General features: G+C 41.7%; 1 protein-coding gene across 1 annotated transcript; it reads right to left on the minus strand.

Moving 5' to 3' along the window:
* Positions 1-4,037: 4,037 nt before the first annotated feature.
* corin (corin, serine peptidase) lies at positions 4,038-24,102 on the minus strand. The gene is made up of 24 exons (XM_054601507.1): positions 24,038-24,102; positions 21,571-21,706; positions 18,197-18,541; positions 17,317-17,428; positions 16,875-16,979; positions 15,264-15,511; positions 15,052-15,165; positions 13,596-13,703; positions 12,460-12,570; positions 11,416-11,538; positions 11,189-11,302; positions 10,374-10,605; positions 9,880-10,022; positions 9,488-9,595; positions 8,906-9,019; positions 8,669-8,779; positions 8,025-8,148; positions 7,806-7,934; positions 7,385-7,434; positions 6,441-6,627; positions 6,191-6,353; positions 5,426-5,534; positions 4,565-4,698; positions 4,038-4,470 (listed from the first exon to the last, which is right to left on the minus strand). The coding sequence occupies exons 1-24, from the start codon at positions 24,089-24,091 to the stop codon at positions 4,288-4,290; spliced, it is 3,357 nt and encodes a 1,118-aa protein (XP_054457482.1). The 5' UTR covers positions 24,092-24,102; the 3' UTR covers positions 4,038-4,287.
* Between the last annotated feature and the right edge of the window lie 2,034 nt (positions 24,103-26,136).

Below are 26,136 nucleotides of genomic sequence, written 5' to 3' on the forward strand. Positions count from 1 at the left end.
CCATATTTCTGGACTAGAGGAAGTGGAAACAGACGGAATGTACAGTGACGAACGTGAGTCACACACACACTCACACACACACACACACACACACACACACACACACACACACACACACACACACACACACACACACACACACACAGGTGATAGTGTGTGTATAGTTTTATTTGTGGGATACAAGGTGATACAAACCAATTATTCACGGTTACACAAAAACATCAGAGGCTACAGTCTGTTCATAAAGCGTTTAAATCCATATAATTAAACAGTGACACTCATCTTCATCATCATCATCATCATAATGACAAAGTAGCAACAGCTTAACCAGGAAGTGACATCAGAAACACGCACACAAGGCAAATCACGTACAAACATACAGTCTGTACATCACATGATTGCACGTATACACGCGCACACACACGCACGCACACACACACAAACACAAACAAACACACACACACACACACACACACCAACAGCCCTGTGTAAGAAGCATGACATACAAAAAGCTGTAGAAAAATACTCTTAAAAAACCAAACACACAAAACAACAACAACCACTTGGAATGTTCTGGATGTCAGTTAGACGTCAGCATGAAGGGAACACCGGGCAATATTGTTGGGCAACTCTACTGGGTTACAAACATGTTCTCCTCTAGATTTAAATTTTATTTTCCTCTGAAATTATTTTGTTTTAAATAAAAATGTATAGATTACAGCTCCAGAAACAACATTCAAGTGTTGCTTTTACTTCACGGAAATGTGTGATCAGAATAATAAATTGCACTAATGATATCATGTTAAATAATCTGTAATTTAAAAAGGCCGGCAGGAGAAATAAAAATGATTTACGCTCTCAAATAAATAGTCAGTATATCTGAATGAATAAATGGAACAAATCATTAAACAACGTAAACATTTTAAAATATTTATAAGTGATGTCAAAGAGTCAACATATTTGTATTGAGTAGTTTTGCTGGAAGTTGAAATTTAAGTGCAAAGTATTTGAATTCTACATATTTAGTTATAAATCTGCATAGTGACTGCCCTCTACTGGTTGAAACCCGGCTATTGTAATTATATTTTGCTGTTGACGAACATGGAGGCAACTTTGGTCACCAAACATCCCCCCCCCTCCTAAAAAACAACGTTTACCGACTCAGCAGACTGTGGAGAGAGGAGTTAGTGAAGAGTAGCCGTTACCATTTCAATTAGCCAGCGAATTGCTAATGCTAATCGCTAGCATACCTAGCCTTGCATGTAAACTCAAATTCACAATTGTTTCAAATAGTTTATACTGTAATTTGTCACCATAACAGACCCTTAGCAGCACTCTTTCACAACCATAATCATAACAATAGTCAGCATGCCAACAATTACCAATTAGCATGAGTGCTAATAATTAGCATAGTCTAATTGATAGGTTACTGTAATCATTACGTCAGCTGGCGCTAAATTGGCAGTAAGTTGTGTTAGCAAGTCTGCTAGCTAACTTCAGAAATAGCCAAGTAACAGCTTCTTCTATAACGACACAATTTGATCAAATTGGTTTGTCTATTAATTTACAAGCTAATTTATCTCACTGTTAACATGATGAATCAACAGCGATCAGTTGTCTACATTAGCAATATACTACAGTAACACTTCACATTACGATTTCAATATTTCTGTTGCGTTTTATTTTGACTCCACTTAAGACGATAAAATGTAAATCCTACATTTATGGTTAAATTTAAAAATTAGGTCTGGACCGTAAATCTGGACAGAGCTCCTGAAGATATTATTTTTTTATAATATCTTGTAACATAAGACGTAACAGCACAAGACAAAACAAATACTGTAGGACTGCTTCTTTAAAATGTGTTAATAAAGATAAATGTAGTCCTTCAAAGTTGCCCAAATAAATTGCCGTTGTGTTTAGAAGCAAAAGAAACCTCTCTCTGTCTCACACACACGTACAGTACGACATTGTACAGGTAACAAGGTTGTTTTTCTTACTGCTAAGTTTAAGTACAGGCACTATAGAGTGAAGCATTGTGGGAAGTTGAGTGCTCAACTGGTCTGTTTAAGATAGCAGCTTTTAGAAATTCAGAACATCTGAATGTTGTGATTTTTATGATAATTAAAAGTTTCAACACTCAAAGCAGACGATCGGATGATGTCGTGAAAATGAATTGTGTGTTTACATCCAACACACAAAAACCCAACAATGAGTTCCCTAAAAGTTAACTTTGTATCAATGCAACAATACTCTAATAATCTAATACTGAAATCTTCCCGTCTGGGTGAAGAATATCAGGAAATTTAATTCCTCTGAGTTACTTTCGCCCTACACTCAAGTAAAGTAATAAAAAATACAAGTAACGTCTTTATGGAAGCAAAGAAAGTCTATAATCATTTAAATTTGATAAACGACTAACACCAAAATATCACTTTTTAATACTCAGGGCCTTTTCACAGCTCGAACGAACCAATTATTACATTCTTCAAATTTAATCCGGTTAGTTTGGGTTTCAAGTTGCAATGATGTGAGCGAACTAAAGACCTCTACTTTACATCCCGCAGCCTACGTCTTGTCGTTGTCACTTTCATCCTGTCGATTATGTCTTGTCGTTGTCACCTTCATCCTGTCGATTACGTCTTGTCATTTTCACCTTCATCCTGTCGACTACTTCTCATCGTTGTCACCTTCATCATTTCGATTACGTCTCGTCGGTCACCTTCATCCTGTCTACTATGTCTCGTCAATGTCACCTTCATTCTGTCTACTATGTCTCGTCAATGTCACCTTCATCCTGTCTACTACGTCTCGTCGTTGTCACCTTCATCCTGTCTGCTGTCTCGTTGATATCACCTTCATCCTGTCAACTACGTCTCGTCGTTGTCACCGTCATCCTGTCGACTACGTCTCGTCGTTGTCACCTTCATCTTGTCGTCACCTTCATCCCGTCAACTACGTCTCGTCGTTGTCACCTTCATCCTGCAGCCTACATCTTGTTGTTGTCACCTTCATCCTGTCGATTACGTCTCGTCGTTGTCACCTTCATCCTGTCAACTACGTCTTGTCATTGTCACCTTCATCCTGTCGACTACGTCTCGTCGCTGTCACCTTCATCCTGCAGCCTACATCTTGTTGTAGTCACCTTCATCCTGTCGATTACGTCTCGTCAATGTCACCTTCATCCTGTCTACTACTTCTCATCGTTGTCACCTTCATCATTTCGATTACGTCTCGTCGGTCACCTTCATCCTGTCTACTATGTCTCGTCAATGTCACCTTCATCATTTCGATTACGTCTCGTCAATGTCACCTTCATCCTGTCTACTATGTCTCGTCAATGTCACCTTCATCCTGTCTACTATGTCTCGTCAATGTCACCTTCATCCTGTCTACTACGTCTCGTCGTTGTCACCTTCATCCTGCAGCCTACATCTTGTCGTTGTCACCTTCATCCTGTCGACTACGTCTCGTCGTTGTCACCTTCATCCTGCAGCCTACATCTTGTTGTTGTCACCTTCATCCTGTCGATTACGTCTCGTCATTGTCACCTTCATCCTGTCAACTACGTCTTGTCATTGTCACCTTCATCCTGTCGACTACGTCTCGTCGTCACCTTCATCCTGTCGACTACGTTTTGTCATTGTCACCTGTAACTGTGTTTCCAAACTATAAAACAAACAAGGTTCGGCTGTTTGGTTCAAGATTTCACAGGAGTCATTTTGGTTTGGTTCAAACTCAAAAATCCCCAAATTCGGACCAGACGAGGTGTGAAAGGGCCATTAGTGTTGCAGTTTAAATACCACTGAGTTTATGATATTGACATATTTTACTTTGTAAACCACTGACTGTATTCATGAAGTCTGGATTCCTTTGTTTTTCATTTAAAGAAATTTAACTTGAATTAAATTTGAGCAACTTGATTTTTTGACATTGCAAATTAACAGAGTGGAATTCAAACCAGAGTTATTAATATTTCAATGCTCAAGATACATTGGTATTTAAATTACAACTGTGGTTAAACTTCATTAGGTGTGTAGTGGTTTATTAGATTCAAATTCTTCCATACATGTTTCTGAGCAATAAACCTGTAGACTACTAAAAGTCATCATTATTTAGTGAATGTTTTATTGTATGAATGTGAAGTCTACTTGCAGCTCTATTAGCTAACTAGTTAGCATCTGTAATACGAGTTAATACAACTGCTCATACAGCAGTTGGCATCTGAAGGCTGTCAGTATAGATATAGGCACAGGTAGAGGAACAGAAGGTGTGTGTGTGAGTGTGTCAGTCGGTCAGGTATGTGTGGATGTAGATCTGTTGTTGGATCCATGTGGTGAAGTGCGTCACGTTGCTGTAAACGCCGGGTCCGAGCACTTTACTGAAGCAAACGCTGCCCCACGACGTCAGGCCGAACAACGTCCAGCGACCGGTGACCTCCTCGCACACCAACGGGCCGCCGCTGTCGCCCTGAACACACAAACACACATTGTTAACACACTGCTCTGTTGTGTATGTTAGCAGTTTGTTCAAAAACCCAATAGGCTGTCGGTGCGGATGTTACCATGCAGGAGTCGACGGTTCCTGCATCGTAACCGGCGCAAAGCATCCTGGGAGTGATGGTCTTCATGTCGAAGTAAGACTGACACTGAGACAGCGAGATGATCCGAACTTCTCCTTCCTGCAGCTTGAAGGGCACTGGACACACACACACACACACACACACACACACACACACACACACACACACACACACACACACACACACACACACACACACACACACACACACACATTTAATCAATAAGAACATTTAGTATCTGAAGCTCTCTAATCACAGCTGTCACTACTGGTTTAAATCAATTTGTTTTGTGTGTATGTTTCTTGTACTTGCTACTTAGTGGGGACCATGTTTTTTAAGAGTGAGGACATTTTTTTATTTTTTCTTCAAAGGGCAGTTTAAGAGTTAAGACTCGGCGTTAAGGTTTGGCTTAGAATTAAGTTTAGGTTTGACATTTTTAAGGAAACTTAAAATGTAAGTGCAAACTGCCTGCTTTCTTCCTCCCACTTTTTATTTATTTCATTGGAGAAAGAAAGGTTTTCTGTTTTTATTTATTTTTAAATGTACAGAACTTTGAGCTACATATTCTGTATGAAAAGTTTAATACAACTAAAGATTATTGTTATAATTATTATAGAGAAACAAAGGTATATTATCCTGTAAACAATAGGCACTACTGCCGTAACATGTGTCAGCCTAAGCTTTAGTTGTGATGGTTAAGGTTTGAGTCAGGGAATGCATGATGCCAGGGTCCTCACAAAGACAGAAGTACGGGGATGTGTGTGTGTATGTGTGTGTGTGTGTGTGTGTGTGTGTGTGTGTGTGTGTGTGTGTGTGTGTGTGTGTGTGTGTGTGTGCACTCACTCCTGTTGCCCATGTGACCCCATCCTGTGATGTAACAGTAGGAGTCAGGAGAAGGAAGCTGGTCGGGTTCAGGTAGACACACCGGCCTGACGAACGGCGTCTCCTCGATCTGAAAAACACAAAGTTAAGAATCAGCCGTTAAATGAATTCAATAATAACTAATCAAACAGAGATAATAAAAAAATAACAGTTTCATTCAGATAACAAATGTTTTAAAATGATTCAAACATCCCCAAGGTGCCAAGCTCTGTGGCAGCGGGGATGCTATCGTTAGGATTTTATTGATACTGGACCTCTTATCAATACTCTTACCGGTTCTTTTTTTAATTTAGTGACAAAAAAAGACAATAAGAAAAAGAAAAAATTTCTATCATTTCTAACATTTCTTTATTATTCTTGTATGTAATCAAATGTTCTTTCTTGAGCAGCAACACAAGCAGTTTCCTAAATCTTTATAATCCATCCTCAGGTGATCAATTATCTCAGTGATTATCTTTGATTGACGGCTGATCTCCAAACAGTATAAACTGATCATTTGTGCAGACTGATGTTCTGCTTGTTGTCCAGATGTTGTGATAAACTGCTGCTGTTTCCTCCTTAACCTGTGAGGGTTTTATTGAGTCTGAGACAACGAGAGTTCTCAACATCTACTGGAGGAACACGTAGAACCACTGTGGATCTTTGTGTTCTCTCTGACATCATGTGTGTCTCACTGTTCTGAGTGTAAAGACCTGCATGGTGTATCTACTCATCGTGAACTCTGACCTCAGAGTCCAGCTGCACCACGCTGATGTCGTAGTCCACCACCGCCCGGTTGTATCGCGGATGCACGATAATGGAACGCACCCCGCGGCTCTGACTGTGGACTCCCGGGTGGTCCAGGTTGTTGAGACCCAGAACCACCTTCCACAGCTCGGCGCTCTCCCTCCTGGAGGACAAACACGTTAAGGTTCAGCTCTGTAACCGACGGAGACAGTCTGACCCCCCCTGTCTCCCTCTCTCTCCCCCGTCTCACCCCTCGAAGCAGTGGGCGACGGTCAGAGCCCACCGCCGGTCGATGAGGACGCAGCCGCAGACGTGACCGCTCTGTCCGCTCTGCAGCGAGCACTGCCAAGGCCACGCCCCCCGACGAGAGACACGACCTCCCAGAATCCTCTTCTGCCGGTGGGGGAAGACGCCCAACGAAGGGCGTAGCCCGCAGTCTGATAGACAGAGAGAGAGACAAAGAGAGAGAGACAGACAGACAGACAGACAGAGAAAGAGACAGACAGAGAGAGAGAGACAGACAGAGAAAGAGAGACAGAGAGAGACAGACAGACAGACAGAGAAAGAGACAGACAGAGAGACAGACAAAGAGAGAGAGACAGACAGACAGACAGAGAAAGAGACAGACAGAGAGAGACAGAGAGAGAGACAGACAGAGACAGAGAGAGAGACAGACAGAGAAAGAGACAGAGACAGACAGAGAGAGAGACAGAGAGAGAGAGAGACAGACAGACAGAGAGAGACAGACAGAGAGAGAGACAGACAGAGAAAGAGACAGACAGAGAGAGAGACAGAGAGAGAGAGACAGACAGACAGACAGACAGAGAGAGAGAGAGAGATAAGTAAATAAATAAATATTTAATGTGTGTTTGGCTCTACCTGGTGGTCGATTCAGGAACAATAAACTTCAAATCATTCAATCTGATTAGAACTATTAGTGCTTTAATTGATTCGTTGACAAAAAAATCAACAAGCAACTATTTTGATTTTCCAATAATCATTTTTCATTCATTTTTTTTTAAAATAATCTCTTGTTGAAACTTCTCAAATGAGAAAATTATGTTTTATATTTTTGGGGTTTGGGATTTTTTGTTGAAATGTCATCAAAATATATTTTTTTAGATTTTCTGATGTTAGACCAAACCAGTGATCGTTATAATTACCTTCAGAGTGGGATTAAAAAAAGATATTTACCTTCTCTGGTACACAGCAGTGATACTCTCCTCCTGGAATGACACGCATGACTGCAGGACAGACAGACAGACAGACAGACAGACAGACAGACAGACAGACAGACAGACAGACAGACAGACAGACAGACAGACAGACAGACAGACAGGCAGACAGACAGACAGACTTGTTAAAAAACTTATCACAGATACCACAGTAATCTCTCCACCACAGCTCCATTACTGGTCTTCTGGGTCCACCGGGGAGTGTGTTTGGGTTATTGTGTGACTTTTGTGAATCTGAACCAAACCTTTAAAACACCAAAGTCACACAATAACACAAACACACTATCGATGGAGGCAGAAGTAGACCACACACCTCTGTGTTCTGAGTAGACTCAACGCTCTCACAGGTTCTCCCGTTGTTCTAACGAGGGTTCCGTTACCTTCTCTTCTCCAGTCGGGCCTGCAGAGCAGATCCGTTCCTCAGGTTCCACTCGGGATGGACGTGTAACCAACGGCGACGGCCCGGGACGCCAGGGTGGTCGGGTACCATGGAAACAGAGGAGGGAACTCTGCAGAGGAACGTGCACATTGTGGTTCATCTGTCACACACAATGTGAGTGTGTGCATGTGTGTGTGTGTGTGTGTGTTACTGACCTTACCCTAGTCCCAGCTGGTTGCAGGTCAGTTTGCTGAGCTCGTGGTTCCACTCGTCTGCACAGACCTGATACTCTGCTGCCGTCCTGAACACCGTCAATACGGAACCCGATTGATCGGACAGAGACACTGCAGAGAGGACCGATCAATACAGAAGCTCATTCACACTATATGTTACAAAGCACTTAATATTAATATTGTTTGTAATGGACTGAAATCTATTTAAATGATTAGTGTGTTGAAGAACATCGTTCAAATTAAATAACTAAAATTAAAAACAAACACAAAAATAATAAATAGATTTTCTTTCTTCTGATAAATCTGATAAAAAGAAATAAATTATAAATATGAAGGATTTTAAGAGTTTAATATATAAAGATGGTGAGATTAATTACACCTGACTATAAAATAAATAAAATAAGTGTGCAATCTAAATAAAAAAAACAATTACAAAATAATAAATAAAATGATGTTTCTAAAAATCTGATAGAAATATATTAATTAGATATATGAAGGATTTGTAAGAATTGGCAGCATAATTATATTTCTTTCTTATTTCGACATGCAACTAATAAAATAAAATAAAATAAGTGTGTGTGCGTGTGTGTGTGTGTGTGTGTGTGTGTGTGTGTGTGTGTGTGTGTCGTACCACAGTTCCACTCGTCAGAACTGTCTGAACAGTGTTTCTTCCCGTCACACCACAGAGTCCGATGGACGCACTGATGGTTGTTACAGGAGAGCTCGTTATCTCTGCACACCGCTGAGGAAACGTTCATGAAACACCATCAGTAACACCATCACTGCCTGTCTAATTAAAAACATAAACTAACTTCCTGTCTAATTTGAAACAATAACTAACAGTGTGTGTTAGAATAAACAGACTCACAGCAGTTGGCCTCGTCCACCAGCAGGGGGCAGTCTGGGAACCCGTCACAGATCATACTGGCTTTGATACACACTTTACTGCCGGGACACTCCCACAGAGCGCGCTCAGAACAGCCTGCCAGAGAGGTGACATCATCAACTGATACGACAGGTACTTATACTACTACAGGTACTTATACTACTACAGGTACTTATACTACAGGTACTTTTACTACTACAGGTACTTTTACTACTACTTACAGGTACTTTTACTACAGGTACTTATACTACTACAGGTACTTTTACTACTACAGGTACTTTTACTACTACAGGTACTTATACTACTACAGGTACTTATACTACTACAGGTACTTATACTACTACAGGTACTTATACTACTACAGGTACTTATACTACTACAGGTACTTATACTACTACAGGTACTTTTACTACTACAGGTACTTATACTACTACAGGTACTTTTACTACTACAGGTACTTTACTACCTCAGATACTTTTAGTAATACTACAGATAGATGAGACATCACAGACTAATAGTATGTGTTAGATGAAGACTCTTATTTTGAAATGCTGCGCGTCTCACCACAGTTGTCCTCGTCGCTGTGGTCGTCACAGTCCAGGTGTCCGTCACAGCGTTTGGTCGCCAGGACGCAGCGACCGGACCGGCACTTGAAGTGGCTGGGGGAGCACTCTGTTACCATGGCAACGCACCAAAAACAACAAACGACAACACAGAGAGGAAAATAAATAAAAGATTTACATTTGGAGGGAAGACGTAAAGTTCAAGTCCTGATATCAGGACAGAGAGACAGACAGACAGACAGTCAGACAGACAGGCAGGCAGACAGACAGACAGACAGACAGACAGACAGACAGACAGACAGACAGGCAGGCAGACAGACAGGCAGGCAGTCAGACAGACAGGCAGGCAGGCAGACAGACAGACAGACAGACAGGCAGACAGACAGACAGTACCGTCCACTCCGTCCTCCGGCAGCAGACAGGTAGAGTTTCCTCCCTCCTCTGGAAACTGACTACAGTCAGCGTCCTCGGGCCACTGCAATCCCACAATGCCGAGCACCGACTCACACTTCTCCTTTGCATTACGACACAACGACCTGCGAGGACGAGAAGGACAAAATTAACAAAATAACTAACATGTTAGCTAACTAACTAAATGACATGCTAGCTGACTAACTAATTAATGGATATGCTAGCCAACTAACTGACTAACTAATGGACATGCTAACTAACTAACTAACTAACTAACTAACTAACTAACTAACTAACTAACTAACTAACTAAACATGCAGGACGGGACCCTCTGCAGACTAACTAACTAACTAACTAACTAACTAACTAACTAACTAACTAACTAACTAACTAACTAACTAACTAACTAACATGCAGGACGGGACCCTCTGCAGACTAACTAACTAACTAACTAACTAACTAACTAGCCGACCCACCTGCAGGGCGGGACCCTCTGCAGGCTGAGCGGGTCACACTTGGGGACCAGCAGCGTGCAGGCGTAGAACATGAGGTACTGGTAGCAGCCGGTCTGGACCAGAGCCGGGAACAGAGAGGACTCCCAGGACACGGAGCTCTCTCTCTGGGAGAGGTGACCCAGGAAGTTGGGGAAGCTGGTCAGGTTGTAGGGGAGGTTCATGCAGAGCTCCAGGGTGATGGGCTCACAGCGGGCTGACACACACACACACACACACACACACACACACACACACACACACACACACACACACACACACACACACACACACACACACACACACACACACACACACACACACACATATATACTGTAAGATTAAAGTATTCATTAAATAAAACAAAATACAAATATGTGGTAGGACTACTACTGCAGATCATTTTATTACTACTACATATAATCTGACTCTAAAAGATACTACTGCTACTACCTACTATGGATAATTTCACTACGACAAATAATTTTACAATTACTATAGATTATTTTACTACAACATGTACTTTTACTACTACAGATACTTTTAGTATGACAGAAACTTCTACTAGGATAAATACTTTTACAACATATGTACAGTGAATAAAGGCTGTACTTCCTTAACCAACCTAACAAAACTTACGAACAAACAAACAAACAAACTAGCTAGCTAGCCAACTAGCTTACTAACTAACTAGCTGATCTGCAGGGTGGGGCCATCTGCAGGTTAACTAACTCACTCACTAACTAACTCACTCACTAACTAACTCACTCACTAACTAACTCACTCACTAACTAACTCACTGCAGTTGTTGTTGTTGTTGGTTCGGGGGTCACAGGTGGCCCCTCCCCCCGCACACACCGACGGACAGGAAGTGGAGATGCAGCTCGGCTGACCGGGAGGACACACACCCTGAGCTGGAAAACACACAACAAACACACACACACACACACAAAAACAAAAGACAGAGTGAGAGAAGGAGACGGCTGCAGAGAGGTGAGACAGTTGGACGGACAGACAGATGTCTCACTCTGCTCTCGGCTGCAGTGCTCCTCGTCGCTGCCGTCTTTGCAGTCGTCCTCTCCGTCACATCGAAACGCAGACGGAACACACTGACCGTTACTGCACTCCAGCAGACCCTGACTCTTACAGGCTGCACACACACACACACACACACACACACACACACACACACACACACACACACACACACACACACACACACACACACACACACACACACACACACACACACACACACACACACACACAGATAAACAATAGTAATTTCTGAGCTTTTTCATTTCAGCGCCGTGAATCATCGCAGTGACTCAGCTGTGATTGTCATGTTTCACTCAGAGGAGGAAACTCACAGTTTGACATTTGATGAGGACGAACAAAAGAAGCTTGAAGGCTCTTTATGAATATAAAAAGAAAAACACTAGAAACATCACAGAGAATGGAGCGAGATGTTCTATCTGCTAACGAGAAAACAAACGAGCTTTAGTCATTCAGCAACAAATTAATTCTGAGTGTGAAGAAAAAGAACAAACAGAGATTTGGGATCCATAAAGGAATCTTTTAGATATACTTCTAATACTACAGATACTTTTAGTATGACAGAAACTTCTACTAGGATACAAAGTACCGTCTATTTTACACATTTTTATTTTGTGTGGTTTTTCTTTGATTTTTATTTTTTTTTAAATCAAAACCAGAATCCGGTTTATTGTCAAAAATGTTTTCACATACAAGGAATTTGCGTTGGTGGTTTGGTGCATAATAATAATAACAGTAAGAGAAAGTAAAAATATTGCAATCGTCCAGAATCATAAATATAGATCAGAAAATGTACATTTAAATATATAAAACAACTTTTAAATGAAAGAGTTTTGTGCAGAAATGTGCCAAATATTGACCAAAGACCTCTACATCTCAACAATCAGAGAAGCAAACATGACTTCTTTACATTAAACCGTTTACGACTTCCCTTAAATCATTAATAAAACACAGTTTAACGCTGATTATAAAGAGAGGTTACTAAAGGTCACTGGGTTCTACGAGTGAAACTCACAGCAGTTGAGCTCGTCGCTCTTGTCCAGGCAGTCGTGGTCTCCGTCACACAGCCAGTCTCTGGACACACAGCGACCGTCGCCACAGCGATGTTCACGGGTCAGATCACACACTGACGACACACACACACACACACACACACACACACACACACACACACACACACACTGTGAATTACGGTTCTCAATCAAAGGGAGCAGTGATGAGTCCACAACGATAGACCAAGAAAGGTGAGGTTTATGCATAGAAAACAAAAATAGGAGTACAACAGGCATTTAAGTTTTTTTAGTGGTTATTTGACCAGTTTTACTTTTACGACTACTACAAAAAATCAACTACGACGACATATACGTTAACTATTACAGATACTTTTATTACAAAAGATACTGTTATTACTGCAAGATAATTTTACTACTACATCAGACACTTTTACTGCTTGAGATACTTAACTACTACTGCAGGTAGTTTTATTACGACTACATATACGTTTACTATGAAAGATACTTTTACTATGACAGGTACTTGTACTACGGCAAATACTTTTACAGCTATGACAATGGTAAACTACAAAATGGCCTCCGCTCTGACCATCAGGCTACATTGATTTGAATGGAAATGTATGTTCTACTCCTATTCTACTTCTATGTTTTTATGCTTTAAAGGCATAAAGACAAGCAGAGCTGCTTCTCATTATCTTGTTTTGTATAAATAACCAACATTTTACTGTATAGGGTTATTAATATAAAGTCATTACAATAATAGTTTGCAGTGAATCTCAAAGATCAGCGTAGCTCTTCACCAAAATAACAGCTGATGGACACACGAAACCCCCAAAACATGATACTGTGTGTGTGTGTGTGTGTGTGTGTGTGTGTGTGTGTGTGTGTGTGTGTGTGTGTGTGTGTGTGTGTGTGTGTGTGAGTGTGTGTGTGTATGAGTGTTTGTTGGCAGATAGACAGGTGGTGGATTCCCTCGCTCACACTTCCTCTCTCTCTCTGATCCCACAGTTGATCCTGAGCTCCCCAAACTACGTCACTAAAAGTGTGTGTGTGGTCTTGTTTGTGTGTGTGTGTGTGTGTGTGTGTGTGTGTGTGTGTGTGTGTGTGTGTGTGTGTGTGTGTGTGTGTGTGTTCTCACCACAGCTGAGTTCGTCGCTCAGGTCTCCACAGTCGTCGTAACCGTCGCAGACCAGAGCGGGCGAGAGACACCGACCGGTGCTGCACCGAAACTCTCCATCTGTACAAACTGGAGAGAGAGAGAGAGAGAGAGAGAGAGAGAGAGAGAGAGAGACAGACAGTTATTGAGTTTAGGTGTTTCAGATTCAACAGGTGCATCGAATCATTCAGTCTGGAGCTCCAGCTGAGTCCGTCACCTCTTGTTTTTTGTGTCTCTTACTTTCTTATTAACTTTTGTTTCCTGTTTTGTCATTTTGTCTATTTTTCTTTCTCATTTAAGCGTCTTAATTTGTCTTTCTGTTTCGGTCTCTTTCTCATCATTCTAAAGTTGCATTTCCCAATTTGTTTTTGAGATAAAGCACATTTAAGTCCAACATCGGAGGGAAAAACAATCCATCTCTCTCCATTGACTTCATATTGTCTGAAGGTGCTTCATTGTCACTTTTGTCTGCTAGTAAACAACAGAAAGGATCCTTAAAGCTGCAGTGAGGTGGGAAGAACCGCCAGCAAGATAACGAACCAGAGCAAAGTTCTACGAGCCTCCATTTTTAATAAATAAGTCCAGATAAACTGTTGAGGTTGAAGCTAAGCTATCAGTGTTAGCTTAAATGATGATCTTACCTAGCTGCTCAATCAAGTTGTTGTAAATGTCACTTCTAACCAATCACTGAGAACGTTTCTCTAAGATATAATTTATAAAATAAACAAGTTATATAATCCTTTGATATGCTGAGATGTTTTAAGATGCTTAAGGTATTTTGTTATCGTGGTGCTGATTGTTTTCCCTCCGGTGGGCGAGCTTTTCACAGAATGACACTGTCTTTATTGCCTCACTTTAGTTCTTTGTTCTCATTTTGTCTCTTGGTGTTCCTCGTCTGTCTCTTCTTTATTGTTCTCCTTCTTTTAGAGCTTCTTTCATTCATTCTTCCTTCTTGTGTGCGACGTTTATGACCGTAAACATTCTGAGAGGTCAGAGAGACGGCGAGAGACATAAACAGACAAAGAGAGAAAACTCTCTCTCTCTCTCTTTACATTCCAGTAGTCTCTATTCTATAGTGTCCTTATATCGCCATGCCAACAACCTCTTTGTCACACAGACAAACAGAAACTGTTGCGGAACTTCCACCGCTGTAAATATCCACAATAAATCACCTGCAAACTCATCACCACAACAACAGGCTAAAAACGTACCCTGCTATTTAAACAGATCACAATACAGTGTGTGTGTGTCCTCACAAGTGACCTATAAAACAGTGGACCCCAAACACGTGCATATATATGTTCATATGTGTCCCCACAAGTGAGCAGAAAAATGTTGAACCCCGGAAACAAGCCGATGTGTATGTGTGTGTCCTCACAAGTGACCAAAAAAACAGTGGACCCCAGGAACAGCGTATGTGTAAGCGTGTGTGTCTCACCGCAGTGTGTCTCGTCGCTCCAGTCGTCACAGTCGTTGTACCCGTTACAAACCAGCTTCTGAGGGACGCAAATCCCAGTCGCGCACAGGAAGTTGTGCTTCCCGCCGCACACAGCTGCCGACCAATCAGAGAGAGGGTGGGGCAGTGATGTCATCGAACCATCCGATCAGTTTGGAAGGTAAACATAAGTGTGTGCGTGTGTGTTTACTCACAGGGTTTCCCTTTGATCTGTCTCGGCGTGTAACAGGCGTGAGGGGCGGGGACTGCTGTTGCCGTCGGTGATGATGGCGATGATGATGATGATGATGATGATGATGATGGTGTCGACGGAGCGAAGGTGACGTTGCTGAACTGCGAGCAGCGCAGGAACTCGGGCCAGGAGGCGTTGAACATCTGGAGGACGGGCTCACAGCCTTCCCTCGCCGCCTCGCAGAACGACGCGCAGGGCAGCACGACCCGCCTGCACACACACACACACACACACACACACACACACACATCTCAGCTGCAGCAATACAACCAACAGATACCCTCCTGTCAGAGGTCAGAGGTCAGAGGTCAGAGGTCGCGCACAGTTGAAGCCACTGACGTTGAACAAGTGTGTGTTCAAATTTCAGAGTGTGAGGATGTTATTCTTGGCGCAAATGCACACACACACAAACACACACACACACACACAGCTGAATGTCAGCTGTTCTGACTGTAAGTGGGACAGAATGTGGGTGTGTGCGTTTGTGTGTTTCAGCTGCAACAAACAACTCGTTAATCTTTTTTTAAAACAGCTCATAGTTAAAATGCGATCGCCTACATTACCCAGAATGCTCTCCACCTGCCTACAGACATGGTCACAAACCTTGTTGTTCACAAACCTTGTTGTTCACCACAAAGTAGTTGTAAATATAATAGGATTACCGATTTCCTTCATTATTGATTATCTATATTAAACCAACAGCAGCCGTCATGTGAAGTTCGAAGGTAATAAAGTTTTACGTTTGGAATCTGTCCGTTCCGCACGACGTGATTGGTTGATGCCTTTATTCGCAGAACGAAAGCTCAGAAAAATCAACCTCAAGACAAAAAAAGAAAAGTCTGCTTTGTTGTTCTTTTCGTGTGAAACTTTTTATGAGAAAAAAAAACTGTTTGAGAAAATATATTGAAAAACGTTCAGTCCAAGTTTCTCATGTTGTCACATGACTGTTGGTCTCAGATGAATCAATCATGTCTTCATAGTTTCACTGAGGAGCTCAGAATTTAATGTTTTTATCAGAATCTGTTTAAAACTAACGTTTTTTTTTTTTTTTTTAAATGTAACGATTCATGTGGAATAAAATGTTTTGGGGTTCGTTGATTTTTCTGAAGGAAACATTCGTCACACATGATGTGTTCAAGGACGGTCAGAAAATGCGAACCTGACACAGCTTCTGCTGATAAAACAAAAACATTATTTTCAAACCTTCCGGCTGCTTTTGGGGTTCAGAGGGTTAAAAGATGCTCTTCAGTTTTAAAGTCCGTTGTGACCTGTTGCCTTCTGGGAAAATGTTTGTTTTGTTTTTTAAATGTTGCTTATGTTATATATATTATATATATATATATATTATATACATATATATAAAACATTTTACCTTATTGTTATAAAGGAAATAGTTTACTAAATGTTCCCTCAGCATGAGGACTGTGTCTGTATTTAAACTACTGTCTGTTCCTAAAAAAGAAAACAAACTGATCTTGAACGCACCGCAATGTTCTATGTAGCATCACACCTCTAGTGGCTTCAGCTCTATGTGACCTCTGACCTCTGACAGGAAGATTAAGAGACTAGTTACCTGTTGTGCGTGCTGTCGGTGGCGATGCATTCAGGGAGCGCCAGCGAGCATCCGAAGAGCATGATGTGTCTGTAACAGGAGAGTCTGCTGAGGTAGTTGAAGAACCTGAAACACAGACAGCAAAATTATTATTTATATTATTATTATAAATATTAATATGAATAGTATTAATATTATTATTTTTATTATAAATATCAATATAAATTATTATTATTATATAAATATTAATATAAACATAATTGTTATTATTATCAATATTAATGTTATTATTAATATTAATATAATCTGAAATAATATTCAGTTTTATCGTTTCTCAGTTAAGAAAAGTTTAATTTTAGATTCATTAAAATGTATTTATTTATGAAACTTTGCTTCCAGATCATCAAATAATAAAAAACAGACGGAGATCGATCTCATGTCTTTGGTGGATGGATGCGGTTACCGTAGCAACATGTCGACCTCGGAGCTCTTCACCACGGCGACGGAGGAGGACAGCCATGTTTGGTTGTAGGGCAGCATGTGACACTGAGGCTCCACGATCAGCTGACAGCGGCCTGCAGACAGACAGGTCATCAGGTGATCAGACTCACCTGGAACATCAGTGGGAGATAAACTCTGCTGGGTTCTACTGGGTTCTACTGGGTTCCTCACCCTCATTCATTTAAATGGAGTGGACAAAATAATAGAAACACCTGTCAATCAATATAGAAGACGAGATGTTTTCTGATCAAATCTCCTCCAAGACGTCTTTATTCTAAACTGTCTGTTTACCTGTCTGTCTGTCTGTCTGTCTGTCTGTCTCTCTGTCTGTCTCTCTCTCTCTCTCTCCCTCTCTGTCTCTCTGTCTCTCTCTCCCTGTCTCTCTCTCTCTCTCCCTATCTCCCTCTCTCTCTCTCTCTCCCTGTCTGTCTCTCTCCCTCTCTCTCCCTCTCCCTCCCTGTCTCTCTCTCTGCCTCTCTCTCTCCCTCCCTGTCTCTCTCTCCCTCTCTCCCCCTCTCTCTCCCTCCCTGTCTCTCTCTCCCTGTCTCTCTTATCTCGTTAGCATTCTCCTCTCCTGTCCGTTGACACAGAGACGGTTGAGAGACGGAGACGAGGAGAATTTAAAAACAGGAAGTGATTTATCATGGGGCCGGAGGACGGAGCGGTCTGTCCCTCAGGAGTCCAAGGACACGACAGTGAGACAGACTGATGACTCTGGGATCTGTAGTTTTTAGGGACGAGACAGCTGCAGAATAATAATAACAATAAACGTGTGTGTTTTCTTAAAGACCACATTTCCCATGAACCCTTGCTGCTTCCTGTCCTCGTAGTGTAGCGGTTACCTGAGTCCGGCGCTGAGGTGCTGCTGATCGGCCAGGTGCTGCTCAGTGATGTCACCGAGGTCAGCCAATCAGGGGGCGTCGTGATGGGCTGGGTGGGCGTGGCCTGTGAGGCGGAGGAGGAGGCGGAGCTTGGAGGAACGCCGGCGGTAGCAGCAGGTGTGCTGGCGCTCTGGTAGTGTGTGATGTCGTCGTCGTCGTGGTTTCGTGGCAGCGAATCGGTGGCGTTTCCCGTGTCAGAGAAGGGGGAGGGGTTTGTGCTGTTGCCACGGTAGCCAGGGTCGCTGTCGGCGATGGGCTCGGGGAGGGGAGGGGGGCCGAAGCTCAGGAGGCTGCTGCCAAATATACCTGAAGAAGAACACGACAGGTGATCAACGAAAAACACCGTCAGCCAATCAGAGAGAAGAAACGGCTGAACCAATCAGAGAGAAGAACGACAACCTGAATAAACTGTTTAGTTATTTATTTTATTTAGTTCAGCTCTTCATTTTAACAGGTCACACACACACACACACACACACACACACACACACACACACACACACACACACACACACACACACACACACACACACACACACACACACACACACACACACACACACACACACACACACACACACACACACACACACACACACACAGTTCAGAGGGTGAACTCTATGAATAGTGACACAGTGATCTGGTTACCATGGAGAACCAGACAGACGGATCTATTTACATTTACACCGACTGCATATATAAATATAAATATAAATATATATATAAATATAAATATGAATATAAATATAAGCTGAATAAATCACTGTATATGTCACTTAGTATATACTGAATATACAAATCACGGTATAAAACCTGTAATGTAAACTATATATATATATATATATATATATATATATATATATATATATATATATAAGCATATAAGCATATTTTATCATGTCATAAACACTTCTTAGAATAATGAGGAAAATATAAATAAAGAAAATATCACATGATATATATATATATATATATATATATATATATATATATAAATTTATATTTATATATATGTATATATATATAAATATTATTCTGTTTATTCATTATGAATACTGAACGTCTTTGGAAAGATACAATAAAATGTCATTTGTTTCGAAATGTGAAGCCAGAGACGCAAAGAAACAAAGACTTCACACACCATTACACGTTTAATGGTGTGTGTGTTAATGTGTGTGTGTGTGTGTGTGTGTGTGTGTGTGTGTGTGTGTGTGTGTGTGTGTGTGTGTGTGTTAGTGAGTAGAGGAGGAAACAACAGAAAACATCTGCAGACGAAGGCATGAAGAAAAAGAAACAGAAGAAGAAGAAAAAGAAGAAGAAGAAGAAGACAAACAGGGACAGAGAGATGGAGGAGGAGACAAGGAAGAAGGAGATCAAAGAGGAGAGGTAAAGAAGAGGAGACAGAAGATGTGGAGATGAAGAAGAGGACTAGTCAGTAATGAACAGAACATGAAGAGTAAAAGAAGGAGGTGAAGGAGAGAGTGATGAAGGAGGAGTAAAGAGGAGTAAAGAGGAGTGAAGAGGAGTAAAGAGGAGTGAAGAGGAGTAAAGAGGAGTGAAGAGGAGTAAGGAGGAGTGAAGAGGAGTAAAGAGGAGTAAAGAGGAGTAAGGAGGAGTGAAGAGGAGTAAAGAGGAGTAAAGAGGAGTAAAGAGGAGTGAAGAGGAGTAAAGAGGAGTGAAGAGGAGTAAAGAGGAGTAAAGAGGAGTAAGAAGGAGTGAAGAGGAGTAAGGAGAGTGAAGAAGGAGTGAAGAGGAGTAAAGAGGAGTAAAGAGGAGTAAAGAGGAGTAAGGAGGAGTGAAGAGGAGTAAAGAGGAGTAAAGAGGAGTGAAGAGGAGTAAAGAGGAGTAAAGAGGAGTGAAGAGGAGTAAAGAGGAGTGAAGAGGAGTGAAGAGGAGTGAAGAGGAGGAGTAAAGGGAGTGAAGAGAGCAAGAGGAGTGAAGAGGAGAAGAGAGGAGAGGGAGTGAAGAAGGAGTAAAGGAGGAGTGAAGAAAGAGAGTAAGAGGAGAAGAGGAGAAAGAGGAGTGAAGAGGAGTGAAGAGTGAAGAGGAAGAGAACTGTGTAAATATTTGAAATTCTTTGTGTCTGAATGTTTAAGACGGATTCTCTGATCCTGATTGGTCGAGAGACTCCTCGCTGTCATGGTGACAAGAGGACACACACACACACACACACAACACAAACCCCACACACACACACACTGACCACACACACACACACACACACACACACACACACACACACACACACACACACACACACACACACACACACGATTAATTAGAACATGATGTGTCATCTCTCCTCCTACACTGTCCTCATGTTCTTCCTTCCTTTCCTCCTCTCCATCCTTACTTCCTTCTCATCCTTCCTAGCGTTCCTCTTATTCTTCCTTTCCTTTCACTTATTCCTTGAATCCTTCCTTCCTCCATATTTCCTTTCTATTGATCCATTCTTTCTACTCTTCCTCAGTTCCTTCCTTCTTTCCTCCATCCATTCATCCTTCCTTCTTCTGTTCCTTCCCTCCTTCTTTAAACACCTGGTTTTTCAAACGATCTCATTGGTCAAAACCCAGAATGTGTGTGTGTGTTAATGTGTATGTGTGTGTGTGTGTGTGTGTGTGTGTGTGTGTGTGTGTGAGTGTGTTACCTGTGTGTGTGTGTGTGTGTTAGTGTGTTACCTGTGTGTGTTACCTGTGTGTGTCATCCTTGTGTGTGTGTGTGTACGTGTGTGTGTGTGTGTGTGTGTGTGTGTGTGTGTGTGTGTTACCTGTGTGTGTGTGTGTGTGTGTGTGTGTGTGTGTGTGTTACCTGTGAGTGTGTGTGTGTGTGTGTACCTGTGTGTTACCTGTGTGTGTGTGAGTGTGTGTGTGTTACCTGTGAGTGTGTGTGTGTGTGTGTGTGTGTGTGTGTGTTACCTGTGTGTGTGTGTGTGTACCTGTGAGTGTGTGTGTGTGTGTGTGTGTTACCTGTGAGTGTGTGTGTGTGTGTAATACCTGTGAGTGTGTGTGTGTGTGTGTTACCTGTGAGTGTGTGTGTGTGTGTGTTACCTGTGTGTGTGTGTGTTACCTGTGTGTGTGTGTGTGTGTGTGTGTGTGTGTTACCTGTGAGTGTGTGTGTGTGTTACCTGTGTGTGTGTGTTACCTGTGTGTGTGTGTGTGTGTGTGTGTACCTGTGTGTGTGTGTGTGTGTGTGTGTGTGTGTGTGTGTGTGTGTGTTTACCTGTGAGTGTGTGTGTGTGTGTGTGTGTGTGTGTGACCTGTGTGTGTGTGTGTGTGTGTGTGTGTGTGTGTGTGTGTGTGTGTGTGTGTGTGTGTGTGTGTGTGTGTGTGTGTTACCTGTGAGTGTGAGGCTGAGCAGCAGCAGAGCAGCCAGCAGACTGGCTGTAGGAACCAGGATGTAGAGGAGAAGTCGAAGGTGATTGGTCGAGCCCAGCTTGTGAGGACACGCCTCCTCGGGTCCTCTGGGCGGAGCCTGGGGGGACACACACACACACCGGGTTATGACATCATCAATCAGAGCTCTGTGATTGGACGCTAGCGACGGACGCTGAGGAAGAGACCCTTTAAGCCCAGTTTAAGCCCCGCCCCCTCCCAGGTTATTTATAGCGGGTTTCTGTCCGCTCAGAGTTTCCGTTGGACTCGCTGAAGTTATTTTTAAAGCGACACGACACTCGACACCTCCCCGCTTTAACTGCTGCTCCCTCCACCCCCGATCAATACACCGATACATCCACCCTCTTATTGATCATTTCAGCCTTCAGTGGGCCTTAAACTCCTCTGTAGCCTTAAATTATTTATGGGCTTTTATTTTGAAAACAAAGACACAAACATGTTTACGTTGATAATAATGTCTTAATTTAGTCAAACTGATTCTGTGCCTTTATAATCAATACGATTATTGATTGTCCATTAACCTGTTTGATGTCTCGATCAATCAAGAAATCATTTTGTTTATAAAAAGAAGATTTTTCTTTTTTTAAATGTCCATTAAATTAAACTTCTCAGATCAATTAAACGTGATTTTTACTATAAAGCATAATTGTATTGAGTTTGATCAGTAGATTCATTGATAAGCCACAGTGATGGATTATTGAAAAAGAAAAGTCAATAAAATTATTATTATTATTATTATTAATTATTTATATCTGAGTCGACATGTGGAGTAAAAATGATTCTGCATAAAAATGAACATTTATTAGAAATAAACACATTTAACTGGTTGTTATATTAATAAAGTCATTTTAAAAACACAAATGATAATTCTGCGTTTCAAACGTGATGATTTGATGCTTTATTTGTCTTTAATAATAATTATCTGAATATTCTTTTGTTTTGGACAGCAGGACGTTATAATCGATTAATTACGAGCTAATAATCGGCAAATAAATTAATAATTATGTCTCCTGATAGTAGAAGTCAGAAATAAAGCTGCACTAATTACTATTATTGAAACATTAAAGGGGTTAAATCTGACACCTTTAATAGAAATAATAAAACATATCACAAGAATTAAATTAAATAAAGTCACAATGTTCATGTTTAATGAACACAACCGTGACTTTTCTTTTTTTACGGGTAACTTCTTTCAAAATGAGTCTTTAAGCTGCAACGATTAATTAATTAAGAATATAAGAACATTATTATAATTATTATATAAACTTTTAAGTCAACTAAAGACGTCAACGTTCAATAACAGTTAATTAAAATGAATTAGTTTGAACCGTCGGCTGTAAATAAAATAGTGAATATTTAATGAACCCAGAATAAAGACAGAAGATTAATAAACTATAATAAAATAAAGATTATTCAGAAATAGAGAAATAAATAATAGTTTGACTGTCTCATGATTTATAGGACGATTAATAAAGAGAATAATGTTTATTATACATCATATTAATCCTTTACAATGATCATTATTATCAAACGTATTCACTAGTTAATTAAACTAGTTAATTAAACTAGTGAACTTAAACTAGTTAATTAAACAAGGAACAAACAAGGAGACAAAACAGAGACTAGAGACAGAACAAGGAGACAAGGAGACAGAGACAAGGAGACAAGGAGACAGAGACTAGGAGACAGAGACAAGGAGACAAGGAGACAGAGACAAGGAGACAAGGAGACAGAGACTAGGAGACAGAGACACAGAGGACAAGGAGACAGAGACAAGGAGACATAGGACAGAGAGGAGACAGAGGAGACAGAGGAGAAGAGACAGTGGAGAGAGAGGAGACAGAGGAGACAGAGGAGGTAAGAATAGACAGTGGAGAGAGAGGAGACATAGACACAGAGAGGAGAGGTAAGAGGAGACAGAGACATTGACAAAGAGACAGAGGAGAGGACAGTGGAGGAGAGAGGAGACACAGAGAGGAGACACAGAGAGGAGAGACAGAGGACAGTGGAGGACAGTGGAGGAGAGAGGAGAGGAGACACACAGAGAGGAGACACACAGAGAGAGACACAGAGAGGAGACACACAGAGAGGAGACAGAGAGAGGAGACACAGAGAGGAGACAGAGAGAGGAGACACAGAGAGGAGACACAGAGAGGAGACAGAGAGAGGAGACAGAGAGGAGACAGAGAGAGAGACAGAGAGAGACACAGAGAGGAGACAGAGAGACACAGAGAGGAGACACAGAGAGGAGACACAGAGAGAGGAGAGAGAGAGAGGAGACACAGAGAGAGACAGAGAGACAGAGAGGAGACACAGAGAGGAGACACAGAGAGGAGACAGAGAGAGGAGACACAGAGAGGAGACACAGAGAGAGGAGACAGAGAGAGGAGACAGTCACGCGGACACTCACCGTCGCTCCGCTGAAGGTGACACGCGGGCAGCTCTCCAGCCGCGCGGACAACATGACCCGAAGAGAGCGAGACCATCACTCTGCCGCGAGCTGCTCTCTGACCAGAGACACGAGACCCGAGACTCCTCCCCCAGAGAGGAGAGACAGAGAGAGACAGAGAGAGAGACAGAGAGAGAGACACAGAGAGACAGACAGAGAGGAGACACAGAGAGAGACACACAGAGAGAGAGAGAGAGAGAGAGAGACAGAGAGGAGACAGAGAGAGAGACAGAGAGAGACACAGAGAGAGAGACAGACAGAGAGAGAGACAGAGAGGAGACACAGAGAGAGAGACAGTCACGAGGACACTCACCGTCGCTCCGAGAAGGTGACACGCGAGAGCTCTCCAGCCGAGAGACAGAGAGAAGAGAGACAGAGAGAGAGACCAGAGCAGACAGAGCTGAGACCAGAGACAGAGACCCGAGACTCCTCCCCCAGAGAGACAGAGAGACAGAGAGAGAGAGAGACAGAGAGAGAGAGAGAGAGAGAGAGAGAGAGAGAGAGAGAGAGAGACAGAGAGAGAGAGAGAGAGAGAGAGAGAGAGAGAGAGACAGAGAGAGAGAGAGACAGAGAGAGAGAGACAGAGAGACAGAGAGAGAGAGAGGGACAGAGAGAGAGAGTGTGTGTGTGAGAGTGTGTCTCTCACACACACACAGGTTGTCTGCACGTGACGGATTGTAATCTTGGGATTAAGCAGAACTCGCAGTCATGCTGGGACTTGAGCCTCGTGTTGTTTGTGTCTTAAATACCCAAACACACACACACACACACACACACACACACACACACACACACACACACACACACACACACACACACACACACACACACACACACACACACACACACACACACACACACACACACACACACACACACACACACACACACACACACACACACACACACACACACACACACACACACACGTGCTTCTTGTTTTTCTATCTTTGCGGGGACCATCTCTCAAAGTGAGGACCTTTTGAATAGTGAGGACTTTTACATTTCTTAGAAGAACTTCCAAAGTTTTAAACTCATTCTAGACTCCATTGTCGTTTGTGATAATTCTAGTGCGTAAAACTCATGTGGGTCACTTCATTTGTTTAGATAAAGACGGGAGCGTTTTGAAAAACAATCAGTTATTGTTGCATTTTCCACATTTCTGTTTTTTTAGCGTGTTATATCTCTGGAATTAAGCGGTTTGCTGAGTTTCAGGTGTTGTTTTTCCAATGTAAGTCTATGGCAAAAGTACTTTTGTGTTCCATGGCATCACGTGACATGGTGGAAAAGATACCGAAATACTTAGTTAGGTTTAGGAAAATATTGTAAAATACTTATTTAGGTGAAGAAAAGATTGTGAAATACTGAGTTAGGTTTAGTAAAGTTGGTGAAATACCTAGTTAGGTTTAGTAAAGATGGTGAAATACCTAGTAATGTTTAGGAAAAGATCGCCATTTGAGTTAGTACTACAGAAGTAGTCGTTAGCCACCGGTAGCTATCTGTAACTAGCAATAGCTATTGTTAGCTATCGGTAGCTCTCCCCAGTTACCAAAGAGAATCAGTAGAAGTTCTTTACAGTTTCTATGATGAACCGAGGAATAACCGCAGTGACTGGAAATCTTTAGCAACAATCCTTGAAAATATTACTGGAAAAATTCAAGATTGGAAAATAACTACTTAGAACAGAAATGTACAGATAAATGTAAGAAAAAAACAAGATACTGTTTATTTACATATAAACTGATTTTATCCAAAGTGGTTTTGTGCCAAGTCTAAACAATTAAAAGAAAACAAGTTTTAATAGAAATAAATGAGTGAAAGCCCCACCTGTCTGGTTTGATGTGTAAATAAAGTTACTCCTGAGGTTTGAGTCCTACCTGTTTGAATACCTTCAGAGGAACAGCGCCCCCTCTGTTCACTGCTGTTAACACTTCCAGCTCACTTACTGTCTCAAGAACTGTGAAAACACTGAGCGGAGCACCACAACTGGGACTTATGCTTCTGAATCAATAATTAAATATAAAAAATGATAAACAACAAACCTGTTCGTTAAGTAGTGA

This window comes from Anoplopoma fimbria, chromosome 7 (assembly GCF_027596085.1).
Source record: "Anoplopoma fimbria isolate UVic2021 breed Golden Eagle Sablefish chromosome 7, Afim_UVic_2022, whole genome shotgun sequence".
NCBI classification, from domain to species: Eukaryota; Metazoa; Chordata; class Actinopteri; order Perciformes; family Anoplopomatidae; genus Anoplopoma; species Anoplopoma fimbria.